The sequence below is a fragment of the Podarcis melisellensis genome, assembly GCF_964234715.1.
Source record: "Podarcis melisellensis genome assembly, chromosome: 13".
Lineage (NCBI taxonomy): Eukaryota > Metazoa > Chordata > Lepidosauria > Squamata > Lacertidae > Podarcis > Podarcis melisellensis.
Genome location: NC_138545.1, coordinates 3,587,978 through 3,613,710, shown reverse-complemented (window position 1 = coordinate 3,613,710; position 25,733 = coordinate 3,587,978). Strand labels below are relative to the sequence as shown.

General features: G+C 48.1%; 1 protein-coding gene across 12 annotated transcripts in view; it reads left to right on the top strand.

Annotated features, from left to right (window-relative positions):
• The window catches only part of DLG4 (discs large MAGUK scaffold protein 4), a 127,934-nt gene that overhangs the window by 88,026 nt on the left and 14,175 nt on the right, over window positions 1-25,733 (top strand). For 9 of the 12 annotated variants that reach the window (XM_081886757.1, XM_081886755.1, XM_081886758.1 and 6 more), the window contains 9 exons: window positions 16,078-16,131; window positions 16,284-16,334; window positions 17,314-17,438; window positions 18,562-18,731; window positions 20,690-20,826; window positions 22,022-22,166; window positions 22,574-22,712; window positions 23,462-23,618; window positions 25,460-25,562. In XM_081886757.1, coding sequence (XP_081742883.1) covers window positions 16,078-16,131; window positions 16,284-16,334; window positions 17,314-17,438; window positions 18,562-18,731; window positions 20,690-20,826; window positions 22,022-22,166; window positions 22,574-22,712; window positions 23,462-23,618; window positions 25,460-25,562 — 1,081 coding nt within the window. Of the gene's footprint in view, window positions 1-991; window positions 1,029-1,063; window positions 1,763-15,197; window positions 15,285-16,077; window positions 16,132-16,283; window positions 16,335-17,313; window positions 17,439-18,561; window positions 18,732-20,689; window positions 20,827-22,021; window positions 22,167-22,573; window positions 22,713-23,461; window positions 23,619-25,459; window positions 25,563-25,733 lie in introns of those variants that run through there. The other 3 variants (XM_081886753.1, XM_081886761.1, XM_081886751.1) reach the window with 3 other exon arrangements.

Below are 25,733 nucleotides of genomic sequence, written 5' to 3'. Positions count from 1 at the left end.
CGCCACCTGGTGGCTGCTCTTGACACCTGCAGCTCCACAAGGACATGGGTCTCGTTCTGTTCCGGAACTCAGGAGTTCTGCCCCTTCCCCTCCCCCACACCTCCCCATTTGTCCTAATCTAAGCAGAACTCCACTTTGTATCCAGAAAACCTGGGCTTGGGCTCTCTCCAACCCCATCCTGCCCCACAGAAACAAGGAGCCCGAGGTTCTGGAACATCTCTTTGGTTAACCCATTGTGCCCCGTTCTTCCTCTAGGTTACCGGATTTTCCCTGCTCCTCGCCCTTTCGCCTCTTTGCTCTCCCTTCCCAAAGAATCCAGGAGACCTTGCTCCCAGAATAATAATAATATGCCTCCCCCACTTCCCTAAGAGCCCAAGCTCCCAGCTCTCCCCCAACTCCTCCCAGCTCCCCTTTGCCCTAACCTCCTCTGCTCTCTTGAGAACCCAGGCGTCCTGGCGTCCTTCCCCAACGCCCCCCCTCCTCCACACACACACACACACACACACACACATATACACACACACCGGAAGTCCAGGTGCCTCCCCCTTTCCCGTTTTCTGCCTGCCTGATGAGCGATGCTCAAGAGGGATGGAGCCCCTCAACCCCGCTAGCTTCCCTTCCCTCCCCCCGCTCCAAAAGCCAAACCTGAGCCCAACCACCCGGGACCAGAGAGCGGGGGATCATTGCCTTCTAGCAAGGCAGGAATAGCGAGACTCCATCCTTTCCAGAGGGAAAAACCTCCTTGCTTCGCCGCTGTGCCTCCTTGGCCCCATCAGGCACGTAGAACCCGAACCCGGCTCCATCTGGGCAGCCGTCTGCCTCGCCATCCGCTGCGAGCGAAGGAGAGAGGGGGGAGGCAGTCTGCGTGAGTGTGTGTGTGTGTGTGTGTGTGGAGCGGGGGGGGGCAGAGAGAAGCTCAGGGATGCTGGGAGTCACAAACAGCCTTTAGCCCCGAAGGGAGGGGGTGCAAACAGTGCTTTCTCGCCGGGGTGGATCGGGCCCCTTGCCCATCGGTGGTCCCCCCAGAGGTGAGCGGAGAGGGATTGCCAGCATCCATCCATCCGCTGGCCTCCAGATCTATTCCTCCCTCGGTGGAAATTTCCTATTCCACCTGTTTTTCTTTTCCTCCCCTCCTCCTTCCCCCTCCCTCTTTCTTCTTCTTCTCCACCCCCCCCCCCTTCTCATTGAATTCTTTCTGGCCCATTGAGCACACAGAGAGAGGGAGATTGTTTGGCTTCCCTGCCTGCATCTTTTCCGTCCACCTGACGGGGAGCAGCAGGCGAAGGAGGCAGAGAGCGTGAGGGTGGCATGATGATGGTGGTGAGGACGGGAGGGTCCTAAGCAGCCTGCTTGCTCCTTCCACCTCCTTCTGCCAGAGGGGGACCTTGTGCCCCCCACCCCATACAGAGAGAGAGGCGGGTCTGCATCCCGGCAGAGGGGAGCCGAGAGAAAGGGGGCACAGGGAGGAACAATGCCGCCTTTCCCCTAATATTTGCCTGGTGAATTTAAAACCCTTTCCCCCTCCCTTAAAATATATTTTGGTCTTGCTCTGCCAGTTTAGGTGGTCTTAAAAGGAAAATATTGGGGGAGGTATACAAAGAACTTGAAGGGGGCATTCTCCCTGTTTCTCCACCCTCCTGCCACCCTCTGGAGCGTCGCCCCAGGGGGCATCATGTTTGTGTCCGTGTGGTATGCCAAGAAAATGGGGCGAAGGTTTATTAGCAACGTCCGGAAGGCGAAGAGGCAAAGGCACCTGCTCACGGTACGGGGGTTTGGGGGGGAGCGGGCTGGAGGGGGAGCACCCCTGTCGTGTCATTGGAGTGGGTGGGATGGGTGAATATGGGGAGGGAGAGAAATCTCAGTTTTGCTTGGGAGGGGCGTATCAGCAGCAGGGAGGAATAGTGAGGGGGCTGGAGGAGGGGAAAGGGTGGAGTTAGGGGTCTCTGTGGAGTTTGGGGTTAAAAAGTGGGGCATGGTTCAAAGCCACTAGGGCTGCAGCTTGTATTTTGGGGGTGTGTACAAACCAGGTAGTTTGGGGTGGGGGAAAGTAAGAAATTGGTTGGAGGAAGGAACAGGGTACTTTTTTGGGGGGGAGACAGAGTTCTAGGTGCAAGGGGGAGAGACAGGGTGTGACATAATAGGGACTTCAGAGGAGAGTGAAAAGGGGCAAATGGTGGGACCTAGGACTTTTGGGTTGGGGGGGGCTGAGGGGGAGGTGTGCCTATGGGAAGGGAGCCAGGACTCTAAGGCTAATGAGGGGAGGTGAATTTTTTATTTTCTCCTGGGGTTGATTGGGTTGCAAGAGAGCGAGTGAGTGGGAGGTAACCCGGACTCCTGGGTTCTCTGGGAGGTCTGAGCTCCATGGGGTAGGATGGGGGCGGCCTTGGGGTAGCGGTGGTAAACAAATGGTTTTCTGTCTGCGTGGGTGGGTAGGAACAGACACAAGGCAGAACGTCCTTTTCCTCTCAGCCCATCTGGCTCTCTGCTCTGGGCCCAGACCCATAGATGTCCTTAAACCCCCCACCCCACCTAATAAATGATACAGGATTCCCAGGAGTGCAGGATAAGGGGGGGGGAAGAGAAAGAGCCACCCTTCCCCTCTATTCCCTTTTTGTAGAAGCATTGCAGTTGTTAAAAAAAAAGTGAATGAATCCTAGCGTCTGATCCCTGTGTGCTACACTCACCCTTGGGTTGCCACCCCCCAAACTAGGCTCTGCTGCCCCAGCTTGACCCTGCCTGTCAGAATTACAGGCAGTTGTGTCGTCCCCATCCCAACTTAATTTAGGTCCTCCCTATCCAGGCTCCCCCCCCCCCAAGGCTCCTAGCAAGACTGCAGCGGCCAGCACCACCATGTTCCTTCTGGAAACTGCATTGCCTCCTGTTGTCGTGGCCTTTTCTAGATCCCTCCATGCCCAGCTGGCAGGGCCGGCTCTGGATCCCGAAGGAGGGTGCATTTAGAAGATTAAAGGCCCCCAATTTGCCTTGGCAGACCTTCCCTGGGATTGCTGCATCGCCTGGCAGGGGGATGGACGCAGCTGCGGAAGGCCTGCTCTGTGGAGATGTGTGTGTGCGGTGGGGGGAGAAGGGCAGCCGTCCTTAAAGGAGGCCTTTTGCCTGCTGGAGCTAGGAATTTGGTCCTTGGCACAACTGTTGCCCATGACCTGAGCAGAATTCAGGGGTCTGCCTGCTTGTTTATGGGGTGCAGGGAGAACTGTGAGGTTTTTTGGGGGGGTATTGGTGCCCTCTGAATGTCACTTTATAATGCAGCCATCTTGACACAGGAGACCCTTGTTCGGGATGCAACCTCTCACCCCACCCCACCCAGTTTTATATAGCTAACCCTGCATTCTCTTTCTGAGTCTTAGAGCTGGTGCTGATGTTGTGACATGTGGATAATGCTCCCCTCTCCTATGGCAATTGCAGAGTAATCAGAGGACTGGGGAAATATGGAAGGAAGGAGGGGTCAGAACTCTGGCAGATAAGCTGCCTTGCATGCAGGTTCAGTTCTTGGCATTTGCTGGGTGGGCTGTGAATGAATGTCCCCTGTCCAAGACTCTGGAGAGCCACAGCTTGTCAGTGTAGACTATACAGCCTTAGATGGACCCCAAGGGTCTGACTCAGTATAAGGCAGCTTCTTAGATTCCTATTACTTTAGACCCCTTCTGCACTATACCTTGAAAGCAGTGTCATTCTTCTTTAAACAGTCATGGCTTCCCCCGCAAAATCCTGGAAACTTTGTGAAGGGTGCCGAGAGTTGTTAGGAGACCCCTGTTCCGCTCACAGAGCTACAAATTCCAGAGTGGCTTCACTGTCCATCCCACTTCCCTGGGAATGCTGAGGAATGTAGCTTTGGGAGGGGAATAGAGGTCTCATGCCAATTCTCAGGAGACGCGGGTGGCGCTATGGGCTAAACCACAGAGCCTAGGACTTGCTGATCAGAAGGTCAGCGGTTCAAATCCCCGCGACGGGGTGAGCTCCCGTTGCTCAGTCCCTGCTCCTGCCAACCTAGCAGTTCCAAAGCACGTCAAAGTGCAAGTAGATAAATAGGTACTGCTCTGGCGGGAAGGTAAATGGCGTTTCCGTGCCCTGCTCTGGTTCGCCAGAAGCGGCTTAGTCCTGCTGGCCACATGACCCGGAAGCTGTATGTGGGCTCCCTCAGCCAATAAAGCGAGATGAGCGCCGCAACCCCAGAGTCGGCCATGACTGGACCTAATGGTCAGGGGTCCCTTTACCTTTACCAATTCTCAGCACCCTTAACAAACCACAGCTCCCGGAAATATTCACAGGAAGCCATGTCTTTTTAAACTGGTATCCTAGAGCTTTGCACTTACAGTGCTGGTGGGGCTGCAGCTCAGTGGTTGAGCATGCAGAAGGTCCCAGGTTCAGCTCCCGGCAGTGTCTCCAAGTATGGGCTGGAAACGTCCCCTGTCTGAAACCCTGAAGAGCTACTGCCAATGAGAGTTTGCAATACTGAGCTGGGCGTATGAGAGGTTCTGACTTTGTATCATGCACCTTCTGATATTCCAAGCAGTGTTAGAAACTGGGATATGAAAGCTAGGAGCTCAATGGCACCTTAAACCTAGATTATGGGCACAACAACAGAATGTCTAGGTGCACTTTTTATATAACAAGAATACAAAGCCGAAAACGAATGAATGGCAGCTAAAATATTATGTTCGTTTTTCATTTGGTCTAGTCCTTCCCTGCCCACCCCCCTAATATTCTGAAGAGGGTCTCTTCTCCATTCTTCAGAGAGTAGCTGGAAGTGGGGAGGCAGAGAAAGGTCCTCCTTTCCTTCCACTCTGCAGTTTTAATCTGAAATCTTAGGCAGTACTGCGCCCTGAGCTCAGAAACTGCTCACTCTAATGAAATTCCCTGTCACAAAATGTGCCTAGAACAACGGGAGTTTTGAACACTGATTCCAAGGTTTAATCTGGACACATGATTCTGTTACTTATATTTTTTTATAAATAAATTGATTTTGTTTGTTTGTTTTAACAGTGGTAGTTCTTTATATATATTTAACTGGTTTGTGGGTTTCAGCTATATTTTTACCTATAATTTTATCTGCACGTAGTTTGGAGAGCTTTTTAGTTCAAACGGTTTATCCATTTTCTTAATATAGAGATGCTTTTCTTAAAAAATCCCCTGCATCTCCAGGGTTGCTGTTGTTGTTTGAATAATAAAAGCATCAAGTAGGAGGTGATGGGGGAAAGCTCTCCCCCCTCTCTCTGCCAGAGACCCTTCAGGATTCAGAAGGGCTTCCATTCAGAGATGAATCACAGTTATTCCTACTTTATACCTTTCCTGAGATTGCATCAGTTACATTTGTGAACAGGAAAGCAGCCATGAGGGCCTAGTGCAGGAAGTTGTGGCTGAAGATTTTGTGTGTGTTTCCGACACAAACTCACTATCTCTCTAAGGGTCTCAACTCCCATCATCCTTGGCCACCCTGAGGCTGGGGGCTGGTGGGGCCTGTAGTCTGTGAACATCTTATGGGTGTCCATGTTGTGGAACACTGGATTGTATCGAGTTAGAACTGGAGAGATGTAGGTTCCATTCCTCACTCAGCCATAAAGCGACCTTGGGCCAGGTGCTCTCTCTCTCTTTTACCCTACTAGCCTACCTTACAGGGTTGTTTTTGAGGATAAAAATGGAGCAGATCTGTATTCCATCCTAAGCGCCTTGGAGGAAAGGTGGGATAAGTAACAGCAGCATGAGTGACCAAATGAATGAATGATAGTTTGCTTGGAGACAGTCAACTTGTGTGTGGGCTATACCTCTGTCTCCTCAAAGTCCCTGGGCAGGGAGGGAGAGAATTCCTGCCTATTTTTCTGGTTTGTATTTTTTGGGGACAAAGGAACCACCATGCAAGGACTTCTCATCATGAGAACCAGGTGCTGAGACTGAAGTTGACTGGCTGCCTTAATGAGAACTAGAACCTTAGTGACAGTCAGTGCTGGAGTGTTGGCTTATTTGGAATTCTGATATGCAACCCCTTTCAGGGGTTGAGAGCAGAAGGCTTTGGATTTATTTGTTCAGTAAGATAAGCCTGCTGGATTAGGCCAGTGGCCATCTAGTCCAGCATCTTGTTCTCACACTGGCCAACCAGATGCCCATGGGAAACCTGGAAGCAGGATTTGAACCCTCCTGTGGTTTCCAGCAACTGGTATTCAAAAGTGTGGCTTCCTCCAAGTGTGACAGCAGAGCAGAGCTTTTGTGTCCAATCTTCTTTTAAAGGTTGGTGGCCACCACTGCCTGCTGCATGAGTGAGTTCCGCAGTTTTTACCATGCGTTGCATGAAGAAAGACTTCCTTTTATCTGTCCCAAACCTTCCAGCGTTCAGCCTCCACAAGTTCTAGTGCCGGGAGAAAATAAGAAAAAAACCCTTTCCCAGTCCACTTTACGTTGGATCCTCGTAAGAGAATCTGCAGCTGCCACGCAGGTCTCCTCTGGGGTGGAGGTAGCCGTTTTATACAAAGCTTTTGATGCAGCTGCTGCTGCTGGCATAGACGGGTGGGTGGAGGGGTAACCAGAGAGGGGGGTGAGGAGGCTACCATAAAAAAAGAAAGTTAATGAAATGAAATGAAACTTGTCATGTCTTCAGAACAGAACAAGGCAGTCCTCATTAGCAGCTGTAAATAATTCATGCCAAGGCTCCGTTTGGAGCGAAGCGGATTTACTGCCTCCCCACCCCTCCCTGCTGTTCTCCTCTCCGAAGAAGGGAAAAGTGGGTTGCGGGCAGAAAGACTTTTTAAAAATACACCCCCAGGAGATCCAGGGGGCGGTGTTTCTAGAGGGCGGTGCAGCCGGGGAGAGGGGGAGAGGAGGCTGGGAACGAAAGGTCCCTCTTGAGTTTTCTTCTCCGACCTTGGATGCTGCGAGAGTGATGTAACTCCTTCAAATCTGGGCCTCCCCGTGGCCCAAAAAGCACAGCCACATGGGGGGGGGGAGGAAGGGTGTCGGCCGCCCTGCCCCTGATCTCCACATGGTCAGCTTTCCTTCCGCATGGCAGACCCTGCAGCCCTGATTCCCCCTGTTTGCTCTCTTCCTGCCTGCCCTGGTTTTAAAATGAAAGCCCTAGAAAATGGGATTGCACAGTAGGATACTTCTGAGCATGTTCAGAATGCTTTTTCTCTTGCGAGGCTGCAGAGCTCCCCGTCCATCTTCAGGAATGTACAGGTGAGAAGGGATTTCTGGCTGGCTTTTACCTACTTTCATTTTTAAAAAAAGATAAATTGAATGTGAGGATTAAAGGCTGTGGGTATTGACCGTAGAATGGTTAATGGTTCTGGTCAGCTGAAGGTAACTGCCAGGGGTTTTTATCAGTTCCTTGGGCAGGTTGTTTATTTTTTTTTACATGAAGGGGTTTCCTTCACCCACCGCTGACCTCAATACTGACTTTATCGTGATTAGCTCCTGTGGTCTGCATTAAGAGGCGTTAAATCTCTTTTCTCTTCTGGTACTTTTAAGCTGTTGGTATAATTGAACTCTAATATATGCGTGTACCGTCTGTGCGCTGTGCTGGTGCACCCTCCTGGTATATCTTTGTGTGTGTGTGTGGTTAACCTGTGTGTCACCAGTGGCATCTCAAACACAGTAGAAAACTTCGCTGTGTAAACAAATAACAGCAAATCCTCGCATGTAGAAACTTAGTGTGTCAGGGAGAAGTGTTCCAGCGTAGCCCTTCCCTAAGAGGCTGGTTATCTTGTGCTGGTGCATCCTCCAATTATATATATCTGTGTGTGCGCATGCATGTGCAACTGTGAGCTTCAGAGAGTGCTGCATCTGAGCTTCCAGTTCTCAGGGAGATGGTTAAATTGTGTGCGGCCTGCGGCATCTCACATGCAGCTGAACACCTCTGTGTAAAAAAAAAACCTACCAGCAAATCCCTGCGTGCAGAAGCTTAGCATGTCAGGGAAAAGTATTCCAGCATAGCCTTCCCCTAAGATGCTAGTTACCTTTACACAGCAGGAACTTTCTGTACAGAGGAATATTCCGTTGTGAAACTCCCCATTTGCAGGTTGAAAGTGGTATTAATTAGATACAGGTTTATCCCTTCTGGAGGATCTAGACCAAACTGATTTTATTTTTTATTTTTTGCTTGTTGCTTTGGACCACAACTCCCATCAGCTTCAGCCAGCAGGTTGCCTTAAATGCCCTTTAGCCCTTCTTATGCCACGCAACAGAAGGGTATTCAGGGATGATAGGAGTTGTAGTCTAGCAACCTCTGGAAAGCAATACTAATATGCTTTGCACTTCCTAGTCTTAGCCTACATGTGACATCCAGCACAGCCTCCACTTACACATAATATCTAGCATAGCTCATCTCTCTCCTTTCCCTGAGATTCATGAAAACACATCTTCAAACTGTGCTGGCCAGGGCTGATGGGATTCATAGTCCCAAAAATAGCTGGGCGGCAGTGAAGGTTGATATAAGATTTGCAGCATGGGCCTCGCAGGTGTGTGTGACTTAGGGATGCACAGGATTCCTGTACACAGAGCTTTGGAGACCTAGGTGTCCTTGTGTTGACGCCATCTTCTTCTGATATCGGCACCATGTTTGTTCAGCTCTGTGCCCGCGGCGTCTTGTGGCATGGCCGGTGTTCCTTGGGACTGTGTGTGTGGGCGTTCTTAGCCTCCTGTGCGCTCAGCCTCTTTGCAGCTGTCGGTCGGGGAGCCACACAATGCCTCTCGTTCTCAGGGCCATGTGTTTGTAGTGCACCTTGTGGCCCAGTGTGCTGTGCTGGTGCAGTGTGCGTCACTGATTGTGTGCTGGTGTGGAGCAGGGAGACGTGGCCTCTTGTGCAGCACCGCAACTCTTCTTAGGAGTAAGTGTGTGCTGTGTTGTTGCCTGGTTGCAGTAATTTACAGGCGATGTGTATTTCATGTTCAGTGCCCTGGGGGCCGTGCTTTGCTTGAGGATCTGTGCCGTTTGCATGCTCCTTGTATGAGCCAAACATCTGTGGGCTTCCTGTTTGTGGCTTACATGTCTCCTGGTTTTGCATGTGTATTGTTTGTGTCTGTTTAGATGTCTACTTTCCTGAACCCACACTGTAGACAGTTCAACATCAGCAGTACCCTGGTATCCAAGATTGCATATCTTCCATCTCTGCGCTATTCTGCGCCATTCACAGCTAAATGTCCTGTATAATGTATGCCGATTAAGTCTGTGTTTGCATGTTTGTGCATAATTTATTCTATTACTGCAGATCATGAGAAGGAGCAAAGTGCTATCCAAGGTGCTGAAGTGTTCTCAGCCCCCCCCCCTCAGCCCCCAAGTTTTCAGATGTAGCAAAGAAACCTATTCTTAGGGGCTAGGAACTTGCTTTTTTAAAAAAAGAAACCTGTGATTTCAAAGATAAAGAGCTCTGTTCCCTGTGCCAGATTCTCCATCTGTGCAGCTTGATTGGGGAGCTCGCTGCATTTTGTAGATAATCCCCATTTCAGGACATAGGTGATCAGACATACTTGCTGCGTGACATACATTTCAATGTGGGCCAGTGTGGTGTAGCGGTTAGTGCGTTATCAGACCAGGACCTAGGAGACCAGGGTTCAAATCCCCCAATCAGCCACATGAAGCTCACTGGGTGACCTTGGGCCCGTCACTGCCTCTCAGTTCAGCCTACCTCACAGGACAGTTGTGAGGATAAAATGAAAACCGTGTTTGCCACCTTGGGCTTTTTGGAGGAAATTAAACATAGCGAAAATGCAGACGTCTTGTCATGTAAATGCACATGGTGGTGCTATTAAGGTGGGGCTTTGGGGTCAGAAGTCTAGGGCCCCATGGTGCAGAATGAGCAGTGAGGGTTTCCATAGCACATGTTGAAGTTACTACATATCATCATCTCAAGGAGGTGGCGCCTCACTTTTGCATGCAGTGGATCCAAGGTTGGATTGCTAGCATCCCAGGTTAGGCTGGGAATGTTCCCCTTCTGAAATCCTGGAGAGTTGCAGCCAGACAGTACAGAGTTTGATTGACTGCGTGGTCTGTCTCAAGCTTCACTAGTCATGTTCTGTAGTCATTAAAGCAAGCCAAACTGCACGCTTCTGAAGGGGAAGCTCCTTAGCTCAGCGGCAGAGCATCTGCTCGGCACGCAAGGGGTCCCAAGTTCAATCTTGATGGCATATTCAGGAAGTTTTTAAAAAATGCTTAATGTTTCATTATGTTTTTATATATGTTGGAAGCTGCCCAGAGTGGCTGGGGCAGCCCAGTAAGATGGGTGGGGTACAAATAATAAAAGTATTTTTATTATTATCATCATCTTTGGGTATGGGTTAGAGAAGCTCTTGTGTGAAATTCTGGAGAGACTTTGCCACTCAATGTAGGCTAGATGGACTCCAATGGTCTGACTCCACACAAGGCAGTTCCCTATGTACCATTAAGTCTAAAATAACCTAACTGCAGTGGTGTAGCGTGGGGGGGCAGGGGGGGCCAGCCGCACCGGGCGCAACATCTGGGGGTTAGGGTTAGGGGGCGCAAATCCATGGGTTAGGGGGCGCAAATCCACGGGTTAGGGGGCGCAAATTACTTGCCTTGCCCCGGGTGCTGACAACCCACGCTACGCCACTGCCTAACTGCACTGCTGAATACAGCCTCTCTCTATCTCTTTCTCTCTCTCTGTCTCTCTCTCTCCCTTCTCTCTCACTTGTATGCAAATCGAGCAAGCTGCAGCTAAATGCACACACAAGTTGCCCTCTCCAGCACAGACTCTCGTTGCAAACATGCATCACTGTGCTCAACCCCACGCCATAGTCTCTCTCTCTCTCCCCCTCTCCTCACACTCGCAGATTCATGCTGCACATGCACGCCATTAATGCTCTGAGACAAACACATGCAAAGATCATCCGACGCCACACACACACACGTGTGTGAACATTTCCAGCTCTTCCACAAGCCTTCTCCCACACAGTTCCCTCTACCCAGCCACCCACATGCAGCTGCCAACCTGGCAGAGCCCACAGTACAGGAAGTTCCCCCCTCCTTCCTCCCACTCCTCCTGTAATGCCACAGGCCCCAAGGGGACCCAGACCTCCTGGCATCCTCTCTGCCCTCACCTGCTAGACGCAGCCCCTTTCCTTCCCAGGAGCCCAGGGCCCCGGAATTCCTTACATCTAGCCTGCAACACCCTACTTATTTCAACTGGCTTCAGTTTCCCCCACCTGGTTCCACCTCTCCTCAAGGGGGGGGGGGAGAAAACACAGGGGGTCTGCTCTCAGCGACCACCTATTCTTTCCTCATCAACTCACTAAGCTTCACTCTCCACTTGGAGCAAATAATTTTAAAAAGAATTGCCTCTTCCTTTTTTATTTTATTTTTAAAAAATCTATATTTTCTCTTCTTTGACAGAAGCTTCTGTTCCGCAGAAAGCAGTCAAATGGGGAAAGGGTGATGGGGCCTGGATCCTGGATTCCCTGGGCAAGGGGTGGGGTGTAAGCAGTTCAGGATGCAAGTGAACCAGCAGCCAGGACTCTCTTGGTTTAGGTCAGGGTTTCTCAAACATCTGCGTTTGTTGATAATCTTATAAAATTGCCACTGACCCCAACCCAAATGTGCAGGAATGTAAATGACATAAAGTAAAGAAATAATCAGTATTTAGAAATCACCAGTCACCATTACTAGGAATCATAACAAGGAAGTAAATCAAGTGAATATTTTAGCAATAAGCAATAAAAAGAAGCCGTGCCACAGAATGCTGTTGTGCTGTGGAATCCTCTTATTCAGTGAAGAGATTCCTCAGTGGTAAGGAAACTGCGCTCTGTACATGCCCAGGACCATTAGTTCTGTGGTTCATAGTTCCTAATTATTCCCCCACCCTGTTAAATGTCTTTCCCCCAGGCCCTTTCAACCTCTAGGTGAAAGTGCCATTCTGCCCAACTGCATTGTGAGAAACTGGCCCACCCCCACCTTATAGTGCTTAACCAGCAATGCAAGTCATAGCAGTGACTGACATTTAGGAAAGCCGGAGCTAGCCCATTAGTCAAAAAGAAGGTTAAAAGTGATGCACCCCATTAGCTTCATGGTTAATTTCCCAAGCTTTCCCCCCACCTCCTTCCCTCTGGTGGAGGGGAGATTTCAGTTTCATTTAAAACCATTCAGAAATCCAAGAATTAATGCAGCTGCGGTCTTCACAAAAACAACAGATAGAAAGATAGCCACAAGGACAGGAGTTGGTTCCAGGTCTTACTTCATAACACCCCCCCCCCCCACCCATATGGCAACCTCACCCCCAGGTTTGAAAGCATGTAAAAACTATCCATTGTTATTACACTATTATTTCAGAAGGCAGGGCTGAATGGTACGTGAGTCTGGCACAGTCCGCCTGTATGTTGCACCCATTTTGCTGGGTGGGGACAACAACAACAAGGTTAGACTTGGAGTAATGTACAGTAACCTTGCAGTGTAGTCTGGCATCCGTATCCTGACAGACTGGGTTTTAAAAGTTTTTTTTTTCCTCAGGGAGGGCATGCTGTGAAGTTGATTGTACCAGCAGTGTGATTAATTGTTGATTTGTAGCAGCAATGCAATTAATTAAGGGCTGGAGGGAGTGAAGGGATCCAGAGGGGGGAAAAGTAGGGGTGTTGTTTTTCCTCAGCTGCTGGTGGAAAAGACCAAGGTGTAAACCAACTTGGTGTGTCCTTCTGGGGCTCAGGCTTTGTCTACCCCCTTGATCAGTATGTATACAAGAAACTATAAACCTGTTCTCTGATGCTAGTTACCGTATTTTTTGCTCTATAAGACTCACTTTTCCCCTCCTAAAAAGTGAGGGGAAATGTGTGTTCGTCTTATGGAGCGAACGCAGGCTGCACAGCTATCCCAGAAGCCAGAACAGCAAGAGAGATTGCTGCTTTCACTGCGCAGCAATCCCTCTTGCTGTTCTGGCTTCTGAGATTCAGAATATTTTTTCCCCTTGTTTTCCTCCTCCAAAAACTAGGTGCGTCTTGTGGTCTGGTGCGTCTTATAGAGCGAAAAATACGATATATATAACTGGTATATACTTCCTGTCCCTCCCACCCGCAAGAAAAATTCCTGCAGATGCCCTTATTGCTTGGCTGGAGGATGAATGGAGGGTCTCCCCAGGAAATTTGTGAGAAGTGGGGGCTTAGGGTGAGAGAGCAATGTGTGTGTGAGTGGTGTGTGTGTGTGTGGTGTGTGTGTGTACACGTGCGAGCATGCGCCTCTGAGTTAAGCGTGCCCGTTTCCCAGCATGCCTTGCTGGCTGAGCATTGGGGGTCATGAAAATTTGAAGAGCCTGAGATTAAAATGTGCCAGGGAAACCCGATTGCAGTCAAGCGTGGAGGAAGAGAACTGGCAGTCAGCAGTTGGGGGGGGGGGGAGAGGACCTGAGCCAGCAAAAGGGCAAGCGTTGTTTGACTGATGGAGAGAGGAGAGAGCCTGTCATCTTTTTAGATCGAGAAGCTTCAGTTTAGGGAGCCAGGCCTTAGAAGAGGAGGGCTTCAACCTAGGACAGGTGAGTGGCTTTGCCATCCCTAGCCCCCAGGACTTTGCCCACCCTCTTTCCCTCAACTGCTCATCTTGCCCCTACCCCCCCCACACTGAGTTGAATATTTCAGGCTTTTTGAAGCAGCTGGGACACATAAGGAGGAATGGAATAAAAATAAACAATTGCTGCAGTGGAACAGCCTTGATCCTTTCTCCCATTTGCAACTAGTCACAGGACATATTATTATTATTATTATTATTATTATTATTATTATTATTATTAGTTTACCGCCCTTCATCTGAAGATCAGAGGGTGGTTCACAACATAAAATGCAAAATACACAATGAAACAAAAGCAAAACAAAGCAATACCCCCCCTCCCACAGGCACATTTGGAAGGCTATAGAATGTTAATCAGCCAAACATTTATCTGGTTGGAGAGAAATGTTTTCGCTTGGTGCCTAAAGATATGTAATGAAGGCACCAGGCGAGCCTTCTTGGGGAGAGCATTCCACAAACGGGGAGCCACCGTATAAAAGGCCAGTTCCTTTGCTTCCACCCTTGTGATTCCTCTTGTGGGGGAGGCACCCAAAGAAGGGCCTCAGGTGATCATCACAAGAAGAGGTGGTCTTTGCGGTACTGCAGTCCTGGCCCTATTTGTGGTTTTTTTTGGGGGGTCAGCTTTTAGGGCACCCTAAAAAGCAAACCAACACCAACCATGTTTAAAAATGTAGATATCTTTCCAGACGCAATACCCCGATACACAAACAGCCTCTTTTACAAGTTCAGGGTCTCAGAGTTCTGTGGGTGTGGTTTTTACATTCAAATAAGTTTCTAGCTCTCACGATGAGTAAAGAAATCAATCTTAGTCACGTGTTTGCCTTGTGCATACCGCAGCTTCATAACGTCTTGCTAAGGGTTTCACAGGGAATTTTTGCTATCAGTGGCTGTCAGTCATGGTGGCAATGTATAGTGTTCCTAGGATCAGATGCTGGGTGCCTTTTGGCGACTGCGAGGGGATCACGAGGGCTTCTCTGCTCTTCTTAAATCTTCAGCGCAGACACTACCACACCCATCCTGATCTCCACAAATTGCAGAAACGAAACCATGAAGACTCTTGTTGCACCTTTCTTGAATTTCAGGCATGCCCCTGATCATCTATGCAATGAAACTTTTGCTCTGGGATTCTCTCCCTCCACACACAAACACACCCCTGGCAATCAAATTGGAGGACAGCCCATCCTAGCCTAGAGCTGGCGATGAAATCTATATATAAAAATTGGATGCTGTTATTAAAAGCCTTAGCTATTTCCTCTCTCTGTAAATGTAGACCATAATAACAATAAACCCCATGTTCACCCCCAAAATTGGTTTCTCCACCCCCTGCCAATCTTAAATATATTTCTTGATTTTTTTAATGCAAGCGGTTGTGCTATGCAGCCTCAAGTGGAGTTATTCTGATGCGTAAAGGCCAAGGAAACACATCACTTCAAATATCCCCTATGAATAAACACCCACCCCACCTTCCCACCACTAGGAATGGGGTGTGGGGTTGATTGGGGTGGGTGCTAGTCCCACCCCAGAACATCCTGAACTATGGCGAAACCCGCGTTGCCACAGTAACCTTCTCCCCCTGAGGCAGATGCTGTTTCCATGGCATTGCCGTGGTTACCGTAGTCAGCAGCGGACAGTGGAGGTGGAGGAATCATTCTTTGGGTGGTGGGGAGAGAGGAAAAGAGAATGAAAGAGGATGGGGGTGGGAGAGAGAGGTTGGGTGCTTCTTGGGCATTTTAACACTCCTGGTTTGGGGGGTCAAAAATACCCTTTTCAGAGCCAGAAGGTAAGCCAGTCTCCTCCTAGAAGCACACTGCCCTCTAATGCCACAATTTGAAATGGTGATTTGTGGATTTTGGATCTCTTTTCACCAGATATCTGGTGACCTCGGTTTCACCCCAGCTCATCCAGCTAGCTGTCCTTAAATGCACAATTGTAGCCCCTACATTTTCTGCTGTTATCTATGCATTAAAATATACGGACATGAGACAGTGAGGGTGGAAAGTGTGTTTGTGTGTGTGGTGTTGTTGGAACTCAATTTTTCAGTCTAATTCAAAGTGGATCTGGTTATCCATACAGAAAATGTTCGGGTGCTGCTTGGCTTATTTGGGGTTTTCATATGCTAGCAGGGTGGAAGGAGTTTAAAGGGATTTTTAAAAACTCACAGCAAGCTATTCTAGCTGAGAACAGTCATGCAAGTTCTTCATGTCTGCCAGCAAAACCCATTCTCCTTCCCTAAGCCGCACTGAAATGACCCAGGAGTTTTGCCAAACCACAGTGGTGTGGAAGAAAGAGCACAAATTTAGGGGCAGGGGAAGAAGGCTCATCTTTCAGCTTAAAACCTTCGGCGATAACAGCCATCTTTCGGGTGTGGTTTCAAAGTCTCACCAAGGGCTTCTGCTGTCTGCAAGCCAAGCAAAAGGCAGGTTGAGGGTTTGGGGAGCTTCGGCCTCAACCCCCAATTTGCCACCTACGGCCTCTCCTACCTGTGTGAAACAGCCCCACAACCACAATTAGGGACCATATTGCTTTGGGGACAGTTGTCCATATCATTCTTTTCTGTCTGTTTCTCTTCCTAGGCCAACTCCCCACCGGTAATTGTCAACACAGATACCTTAGAAGCACCAGCTTATGTGAGTTACTGGATGAATTCTTCCTTTTCTTCCCCCCTCCCCACAACCTTTCACACTTTTAACATATTCCAGAACACACACCCCTCCCCATTTTGTTTGCTCCCCCCCCAATGCTTCATTAACACAATTCCTCTCTGTCCCCTCTCTTTCAGGTAAATGGAACGGAAGGAGAAATGGAATACGAAGAAATAACTCTAGAACGGGTAATTCTTATAGACATCGTTGATTCTGGGTGGGTGGGGATTTTTTTACTTAGGCCAGGGAACCTAGACGGTCGCTTTTTCCAGGAAGGATTTGATCACTTAACAACAAATCCACAGTTACAGTTGATTGGGAGGTCTTGTGCAACAAACCTGCTCCCCCCCCTCAAGATCAGACTTTTTTGCAATTAATGGAAGTGATGGGGAAAAGCACCGGAAAGTGTGGGTGATGCTTGCTTTGATGCAGCGTCATCTAACCTCCCCTCAAAGAAATTGGAGTGACTGCTCATTAAATAACCAGCATCATCTAAGGTGCATTCAGATGTGGGGAATATTGTGTTAGTTTTCCTGATTATAATGCTAGTGCTAACGTCCTGTTTTCTAATGTTCCGTTTTATGCTGCAGTACCTGTTGTGTTATGGGACTGTGGCTTTTTGACCAATGTACCGACATGCCACGCTAAATTTCATTCACACCAAGGAACGTCATCATCGCTGCTCCCCCACTCTTTCCGCACATGTCTGCTTCTCTCCTCTCCATGATTACCCCATGAAAACAGCAGGAAAGAACCATATGCCAGTGTGCCTACCATATGCCACCCCAAATTTCACTACTTTACTCCCGCCACTTTCTGGGTTAAGTGGGCTGCAAACTGTGGTGTTTTTTTCTGGAATCAGATAACATGGAAATGAGCATTAAATGTGGAATTATATTCTATCGGTTTTCTAGAAATGGCTCTTACGTTATGTGGAACCTCAAATATAATGCAGGAATTAACACATAGAGAAACATCAGGGAAATTGAATAGCCTATGTGATTGCAGCCTTAATCAGGATGAATGAACAATAAACAGGTTATTTGGAAGTTCCTCCAGAGTGGGAAGAGTATGCATTTTTTAAAAAATGGGGGTCCCAAGCCTTTGTTCATGCTCTAATTAAATTCTGGCCTCTTCCTTTGGGTGGGGCATGACTTTTTCCTCCAGGGTAACTCCGGTTTGGGATTCAGCATCGCCGGTGGTACTGACAACCCCCATGTTGGCGATGACCCCAGCATCTTCATCACTAAGATCATCCCTGGTGGGGCAGCAGCACAAGATGGCCGGCTAAGGTACCAAAGGCTTTGGGGGAAGCTGTTTTTTGTAGGGAGGATGCTGACTGGGCTGGAGACAGTGAGTCTTTTTGTAAGGCACTTCCAGGTGGCCGTTAGTCCCACCTGGGATTCATCTCAGCAATTTCAGGCTGCACGGTGAAAGTGGGCTAGTCCTCTTGTGCAACAAACTTGCTTTTCCCCAAAGAGTGGACTTATTGCGATAAGGAAAGCGAAGGAGAGACGCATTGGAAATTGTGGGATAACACTTGCTCTGATGCAAATGAAAATGAATGCTCATTAAATAGCCCACATTGTCTATAAACTCCCTGCAAAAGCAAATAAGCTGGTCATATGGGAGTTTGGGAAAGGGCTCAGAGGTCATAGAACATCTGCAAAAGGTCCCAGTTTCAATCCCCTGGTATTGTAAATAAGTAATTAAATTTGTATACCACCCTTTATCTGTAGATCTCAGGGTAGCTCACAGCATAAACGGCATCTCCAAGGGGAGCTGGGAGAGAACCCAGCCTGAAATCCTGGCGAGCAGCTCTGTCAGTGTGAACAATACTGAATTAGATGGACCAGTTGTCTGGTTCAATATAAGGCGGCTTTCTATATTCCTAAGTTTTGAAGAAAGGGACGTAGCTCAGGGATCGAGCACCTGCTTTGCATGCAGAAGGTCCCAGGTTCAGTCACCAATGGCATCTCCTGGTAGGGCTGGGAGAGACTTCTGCCTGAAATTTTGGAGAGCCACTGTTGTCTGTGTGGGGAAAATTGATCTAGTTGGGCCACTGATCTGACTCAGTACAGGGTAGCATCCTATGTTCCTTCATTGGCCTAGTCAATACAAAGGTGTCTTCAGACCCTTACGTGCCTGCAGGGGCTTTTGTTGGAACAGTTTCTTTGCCGTGTAGAAGGTTCTGAGGTTCAATCCTTGCCATCTCACCTTTCAAAAAAGAAAAGGGGATGAGGATCAACAAGCGAGTTTCAAGAGAGCTGGAGAAGTGGGTGGGTGAATCGTTTGTCTGGTTATCAATGAGACTTTTGTCCAGTACTTTTTACCCTAGGGCAGTGCCCCCACATGTTTCAGTAGCTCCCAGTATCCTGGCGCTAAACGTGTCTTTCTGATCTGGCTGTGACACAGGGTGAACGACAGCATCCTCTTCGTCAATGATGTGGACGTGCGGGAGGTAACGCACAGCACGGCTGTTGAGGCCCTGAAGGAGGCCGGCTCCATTGTGCGTCTGTATGTCATGCGCAGGAAGCCCCTGGCCGAGAAGGTCATGGAGATCAAGCTGATCAAAGGCCCCAAAGGTGAGGGAGCCTAGCTCTGTCCCCCCCCCCGACAACTCCTTAAAGAGCACCCAACCCTTCAGGTGCATGAGAAGGGACTGCGGAAAGCTGTTTTGCAGAGGCTTTTCCTCTTAGAAGCATCCTTATTTCAGGGGAAGCGCCATAATCCTGAATCAAGGATGGGCAACCTATTATTATTATTATCATCATCATTTTCTTTATTAATTTAAATTTCTATACCACCTTTCATCTGAGGATCACATATATAAAAACACAAAAATGCATAACTTAGTAACAAACAAAAACAATAAGCCGCCCGCTGTAGTTTTAAAGGCCATAGATTGTTTAATTAGCCAAAGGTCTGGGAGAAGAGGAACATTTTTGCCTGGTTACTAAAGATATGTAATGAAGGTGCCAGGCGAGCCTCCCTGGGGACATCATCCCACAAACGGGGAGCCACTACAGAAAGGGTCCGTTCTTGTGTTGCTGCCCTCCAGACCTCTCGTGGACGAAACACACTAAGAACGGCCTCAGAGGGTGATTACAGGGTCCAGGTTAGTTCATTTATTTATTTGTCAAATTTCTATACCACCTTTGTGGGCTAAGCAGCACTTTATCCTGGTTGAAAGCAGTAGTAGGTGGGGCCAGACACACACATACACACACACACACACAGCTATTTCCTGTGGAAACAGAGACCAATATTCAGTTGTATCCAATTCAAGTCCTACTTATAGTAGACCCATTGAGATTAATGAAACTAGTATAGTCATGCTCATTAATTTCAGTGGGTCTGCTCTGAGTAGGGCTAGCATTGGCTACAACCCTAAATAACTTAATTCCAGTTTCACTTCTCATTTTCTCCATGGACTTTTAAAAGTTGGTTTAAAAACAAACACTCCTTATTTTTCCTGACTCTGCAAAAGGCAAAAAGAGCTTAGTAAACCACAGGAGCATAATGCAAATAAAATCCATGCTCAGCTGAACTGCAAGCTCTGCTTTTCAAGTATTCAAAGCCTACAACTTCAAAATGGAATTGCATCCAAAATTGGATGTACGCGGTTGCAAAATGCATGGACATTGTTTGCATATCTGCAAGGAACACAAGCCTGGCGGGGGAATAAATTCTCCCACTTCATCCCCCTCTTGGGGATGAATTGCCGCAAGTGAATGGACATATACTGATCTAGCTTCCCCCATTCCATGCTGCCTGCTGCCCTCCAGATACTTTGTACTACAACTCCCATCAGCCCCAGCCAGCTATGGGGGCTGGAGGAGGCTGCTCTAGGAAAACTGGATACAACTTACTATGGGGAATTCCACCTTGACTCAATGACTCTGTCCCCTCGCACTATGGAGAATTATGATCTTTCTAAAAAGGCTCATCCCATGGGGGAGTAAACCCCGCCCTCTTCAAAAGTCTCTGCCTCTGCTGGTGCCACTTACTTCCTTACCTGTTTAATAATAATAATAATAATAATAATAATAATAATAATAATAATGATGATGATGATGATGATGATGTATTATTTATACCCTGCCCATCTGGCTGGGTTTCCCCAGCCACTCTGGGCGGCTTCCAACTGAATATTAAAAACAATACAGCATTAGACATTAAAAACTTCCCTAAAGAGGGCTGCCTTCAGTTGTCTTTTAAAAGTAAAATAGTTGTTTATTGCCTTGACATCTGCTGGGAGGGCGTTCCACAGGGCAGGCGCTACTACCGAGAAGGCCCTCTGCCTGGTTCCCTGTAACCTTACTTCTCGCAATGGGGGAACCGCCAGAAGGCCCTCGGCACTGGACCTCAGTGTCCGGGCAGAACGATGGGGGTGGAGATGCTCCTTCAGGTCTACTGGGCCTTTGAGGCCGTTTAGGGCTTTCAAGGTCAGCACCAACACTTTGAATTGTGCTCGGAAACGTACTGTTGATTTTCTTATTCATTTATTCTTTCTCTTCCCACCTTCCTCCCTTCCCCACAGGTCTTGGCTTCAGCATTGCAGGTGGCGTTGGCAACCAGCACATCCCCGGCGACAATAGTATCTACGTCACCAAAATCATAGAGGGGGGTGCAGCCCACAAGGATGGGCGCCTGCAGATTGGGGACAAGATCCTGGCGGTAAGGATAGGTGGAGAAGGCCTGATGCCAGAGAGCAGCTGGGCCTGTTGGTCTGGTCCATACCCAGACTTCAGGGAAGGGAAGAAGGGGAGGGAAATCTGGGAGACCAGTGTTCAAATCCCCGCTCAGTCATAAAGCTTGCTGGGTGACCTTGGTCCAGTCACAGTCTCCTCTCAGCCTAATCTACCGCACAGGGTTCTCGTAAGGATAAAATGGAAAGAGGGGAGAACCATGTACACCACGTTGAGCTACTTGGAGGAAGGTGGGATTTAAATGGAATAAATAGCAAAAATAATTTAAATGGACTGAGTGGTTGCCTGGCTTTTTCCTGAGGGTAAACAGAAAAGGAGGGGGGGGTCTCCCAAGAACTCCAACCCCCAAAAGTGAAAAACACAACAGAGATGGCCTGTGGTTTTAAGTATTTAAGTGGGGTGCAGCCTTGGGGCTTGTCAAAAGGGGCCTAAAATATTAGACTGTTGAAAATGGTACACAATGCAAAACAAACTACCTCTCTGCACAAATCTGTGTAATTTGATTTGTTAGCCCTGGAAACCCACAGAATTCATTGAAGACCAAAACCTCGGTAAGCTGGATGGCCATATTGTGGCTCAATCCTAGCTGTTCTGTGTCTTGAGTTTCTTTGGCCCTGTGAATGTTTGTTTGCCCCAATTCCGCATCTCACAGAAATACTTAATTCTCTTCTTGTAGTGTCTATTTTTATTTATTTTTACCAACCTAAGTAAAAAGGGCTGCTCAGCCTTACACTATTGGAGTCATGAAGGTGTTGTTTTTCCTCGGCCTAAACCTCTGCACAATACCCCACACTAGTAACTGGAGACTGGGTGTTGGGTGGGTTGATTTTTGGGAGAGGAGAGGTGCAGTGAATAAAGCAGCCTTTGCTAATCTGGTCCCTTCCAGATGTTCTGGACTACAGCTCCCAGTCTGGAGCTGATGGGAGTTGTAGTCCAAAACATCTGGAGGGCACCAGTTTGGCAAAGGCTGGAGCAGGCGCAAGACATGTGATCAGCCAGACCTTGGGCAGGTTTGGAAGCAGAGAAGTTCCCCAGATCACTGAGCACCACTCCAGCCTGCAAATAGGAATCAGAGGACTGAAAGCCCCCCCTTCTTGAAATGCTACTTTTCTATAAGCAGGGATTATTGTTATATATGCTTTCCCATGCCCACACCTTGCCAGGTAAACAATGTGAGCCTTGAAGATGTTATGCACGAAGATGCCGTTGCAGCCCTGAAGAACACATATGACGTCGTGTACTTGAAGGTGGCCAAACCCACAAATGTTTACCTGAATGATTCTTACGCCCCGCCTGACATCACTTCCTGTGAGTGGTTTCCTGTTCTCCCTACTGTGTCTGTGTTCGGCTGTCTTGTGGAGAACCAGTTAAAAGGGAGTGTCAATTCAGACACTATCTGGGACACAACTGGATTTGATGGTGGAAGATTATCCTAAACTGAAGATGCTTGAAAAACTGTAGATTTTTGTGTTCCACACATTTCACATTTTTATTGCCGCATTTGCAGTTATAAATACTGCTGGATTTTGGGTGATTTAGAAAGTTAGCAAAGTGTTTGACGTACCATGTTAATAATAGTGGGACACGATTTGCTGTTGTCCAGCCTGATTTAAGAGCATTTCTCAATGTTGCGTTCATAACTTTGGTTTCACTGCCTTCCACTGTGCTGTGCTGTTAAAGCTTTTATCTTTTTCTTTTTTCATGCCTTCTGACAGCCTATTCCCAGCATCTCGACAATGAAATTGGTCACCAGAGCTACCTGGGAACAGACTATCCACAAGCCATGACCCCCACCTCCCCTCGGAGGTACTCCCCCATCCCTAAGGAGCTGATGGGTGAGGAGGATATACCCAGGTAAGCTGTGCCCTTTCTGGCTCCTCCCTCTGGGCGTGGCTGTTCCGGTTTCCCATAACACCACCAAGCAGCAGTTGCTGTTCGTGGTCCTGAAGAGCTTCTCTCTGTTGCCCAGTTTAAAGCTGCACCCTTCTTCCCCCATCACCTTGTGTGTATCTCATCCATCCTATATCCAGCTACTCAAGGCTGCCAGAGTTGTGAATATTTTGGCACAGGTTAGCAATGCAGCCAGATGCGGGTGGCGCTGTGGGTTAAACCACAGAGCCTAGGACTTGCCGATCAGAAGGTTGGCGGTTCGAATCCCCACGACGAGGTGAGCTCCTGTTGCTCGGTCCCTGCTCCTGCCAACCTAGCAGTTTGAAAGCACGTCAAAGTGCAAGTAGATCAATAGGTACCACTCCAGCGGGAAGGTAAACGGCATTTCCGTGCGCTGCTCTGGTTCGCCAGAAGCGGCTTAGTCCTGCTGGCCACATGACCCGGAAGCTGTACGCCGGCTCCCTCGGCCAATAAAGTGAGATGAGCGCCACAACCCCAGAGTCGGTCACGACTGGACCTAATGGTCAGGGGTCCCTTTACCTTTACCTTACCTAGTAATGCAGCCAGCCCCCAACTTCCTCTTTCCTGTAGGGGTTGTGTAGGCCCCAGTCCTGTGGGGCATTTGGAGTTGGTGGCTCGTTGCTGCCTGCCGCTGCATCTGCAGTCAGCAAGCTGCTTCCAGTTCACCCCAATTACTCTCCTTCCTTCTGCAGGGAACCGCGACGCATTGTCATTCACCGTGGCTCAACAGGGCTGGGCTTCAACATTGTTGGGGGTGAAGATGGCGAGGGAATCTTCATCTCTTTCATCCTGGCTGGGGGGCCGGCCGACCTCAGTGGGGAGCTCCGGAAAGGGGACCAGATCCTCTCGGTAAGAACCGTTCCTTATCCCTGCATTGGCAGGTGCCTGGTTGGAAGAGGCAATCGGTTGGTACCCTACGATTAAACCTAAATGATGCCCACCTCCCTTCATAAGAATTAAGATTAGCCCTGCTGGATCAGATCAAAGGCCCATCTAGTCCAGTTTCCCATAATGGACAATTGGGTGCCCCAAAGGGAAGTCCATAACCAGGCCATGAGCGCAGTACCCATCCCCTTCTCACAACCCCAAGCAAACGGTTATTCAGAGACCAGCTCCCTCTTATCCTGGATGCAGCACATTGCCACCCTGGTTAGTAGCTGTTGATAGAATCAGAGATCTGTAGAGTTGGAAGTTACCATGAGGGTCGTTTAGTCAGCCTCCTATAATGCAGGAATCTTTTGCCCTTTTGTCCTCTAACCCACGACCTTGAGGTTAAGAGTCTTATCCTCTGCCAACTGAGCTATCCCAGGGTTTTCTTCCTCCATGAATTTGTCTTTTAAAGCAATCTCTACATCTTGTGGTAGCAAAAGCCAGAGTTTTAACTCTGTGCCGTATGGAGACATCTTTCCTTTTGTCTGTCTTGAATCTTCCCACGTTCAACTTTGTTTTATGATCCTGCTGGGTTCCTGTATTACAAAAGGGAAAAATTTCTCTCGGTCCACTTTGGTCCCCTCTGGACTTCCTTTTTATTCTGTGTTCATGATTATTTGTGCTCATGATTGAATGGGGGTGATTTTTATACTCATTCCAACTTTCAGCATGGTATGTTCCTGCAAATGTTTTTGTGTGGACATGCTGCTTTCTTTCTAATTAGTTCATGTTCCATAACTTCCTCCTGAAATTCTGTATATTTTTCTACCACAAATGTTCTGGTTTATTTTTTTGTCCCATGTTTGGTCATGTTCACGCCATACATTGAAAGCACCATGATACCACAGTGATAGCGTCCCCTAAAGAATCATGGGAGCTGTAGTTTGTTTTTGTTTTGTTTTTAAAAAAATAATATTTATTGAAGTTTCAACAAAATTACAAAAATAAAAGAAAATAAAACAAAAAATACAAAATACAGAAAAATAGAAACAATTAAAAACAAATCATTTTTTCCATACCTTATCTTTCATTTGCTTGTTTCCTTGACCTCCTCACACCTCCCTTTTTTGTATTCTAATTCAGTTGGTTAATTCAGCAAATCCTTTCCATCTTTGTTTTTATCTTAATAATTTATCTTTATATATTGTAACTTTACATTTTCACCTGTTAACAATCCATTTTTACATACTCCTTTATAACATTACTGCTAAAACCACATAACTTCATTCCAGCATCCTTCTAACATTCCTTAATTTTACAATGTTTCTGTAGATAATCTTTAAATTTCTTCCAATCTTCTTCCACCGACTCTTCTCCCTGGTCTCGAATTCTGCCAGTCATTTCCGCCAGTTCCATGTAGTCCATCAACTTCATCTGCCAGGGAGCTGTAGTTTGTTAAGGGTGCTGAGAGTTGTTAAGAGGCCCCTATACCCCTTGCAAAACTACAATTCCCAGAGTTGTGGTAGTTAAAGCACTCTAGCGTTAAAGCACTCCAGATGGTAGTAATAAAGTGGAATGATGTGTTGGTAGCCTGCCATAAATCCACTGCTAATGCTCTATTATTACAGCCATGACTTGTTGCAGGACCCCCCCCCCCTGCAAAAAGCCACCACCAGCCTGAAGGGACATCTTTCCCACACTCTGAATAATGTTATATACCTCTATTATGTTCCCTCCTTTACTTTCCTCTTTTTCTAAGGCAAATAGCCTCAGATGTTGGCCCAGCCTCTTGATCATTTTGGGTGCTTTTTCCTTCCCAGGTCAACGGTGTGGACCTCAGGAACGCCACACACGAACAAGCAGCCATTGCTCTGAAAAACGCCGGCCAGACGGTCACCATCATTGCTCAGTACAAACCGGATGGTGAGTTCTGTTCTGCAGAAGCCCCTCCTGAGCGGGAAGAGATTTGTGTGTGTGTGAACTGCCTGGGAAATGGTCCTGTCGCTGCCAAGTGGGGTGGGACAGTGGTGACTGCTATCCAAGGAGCAATGTAAGGGGCGGTGAGGATGTCCTAGGGGAGAATCCTCAGCATTT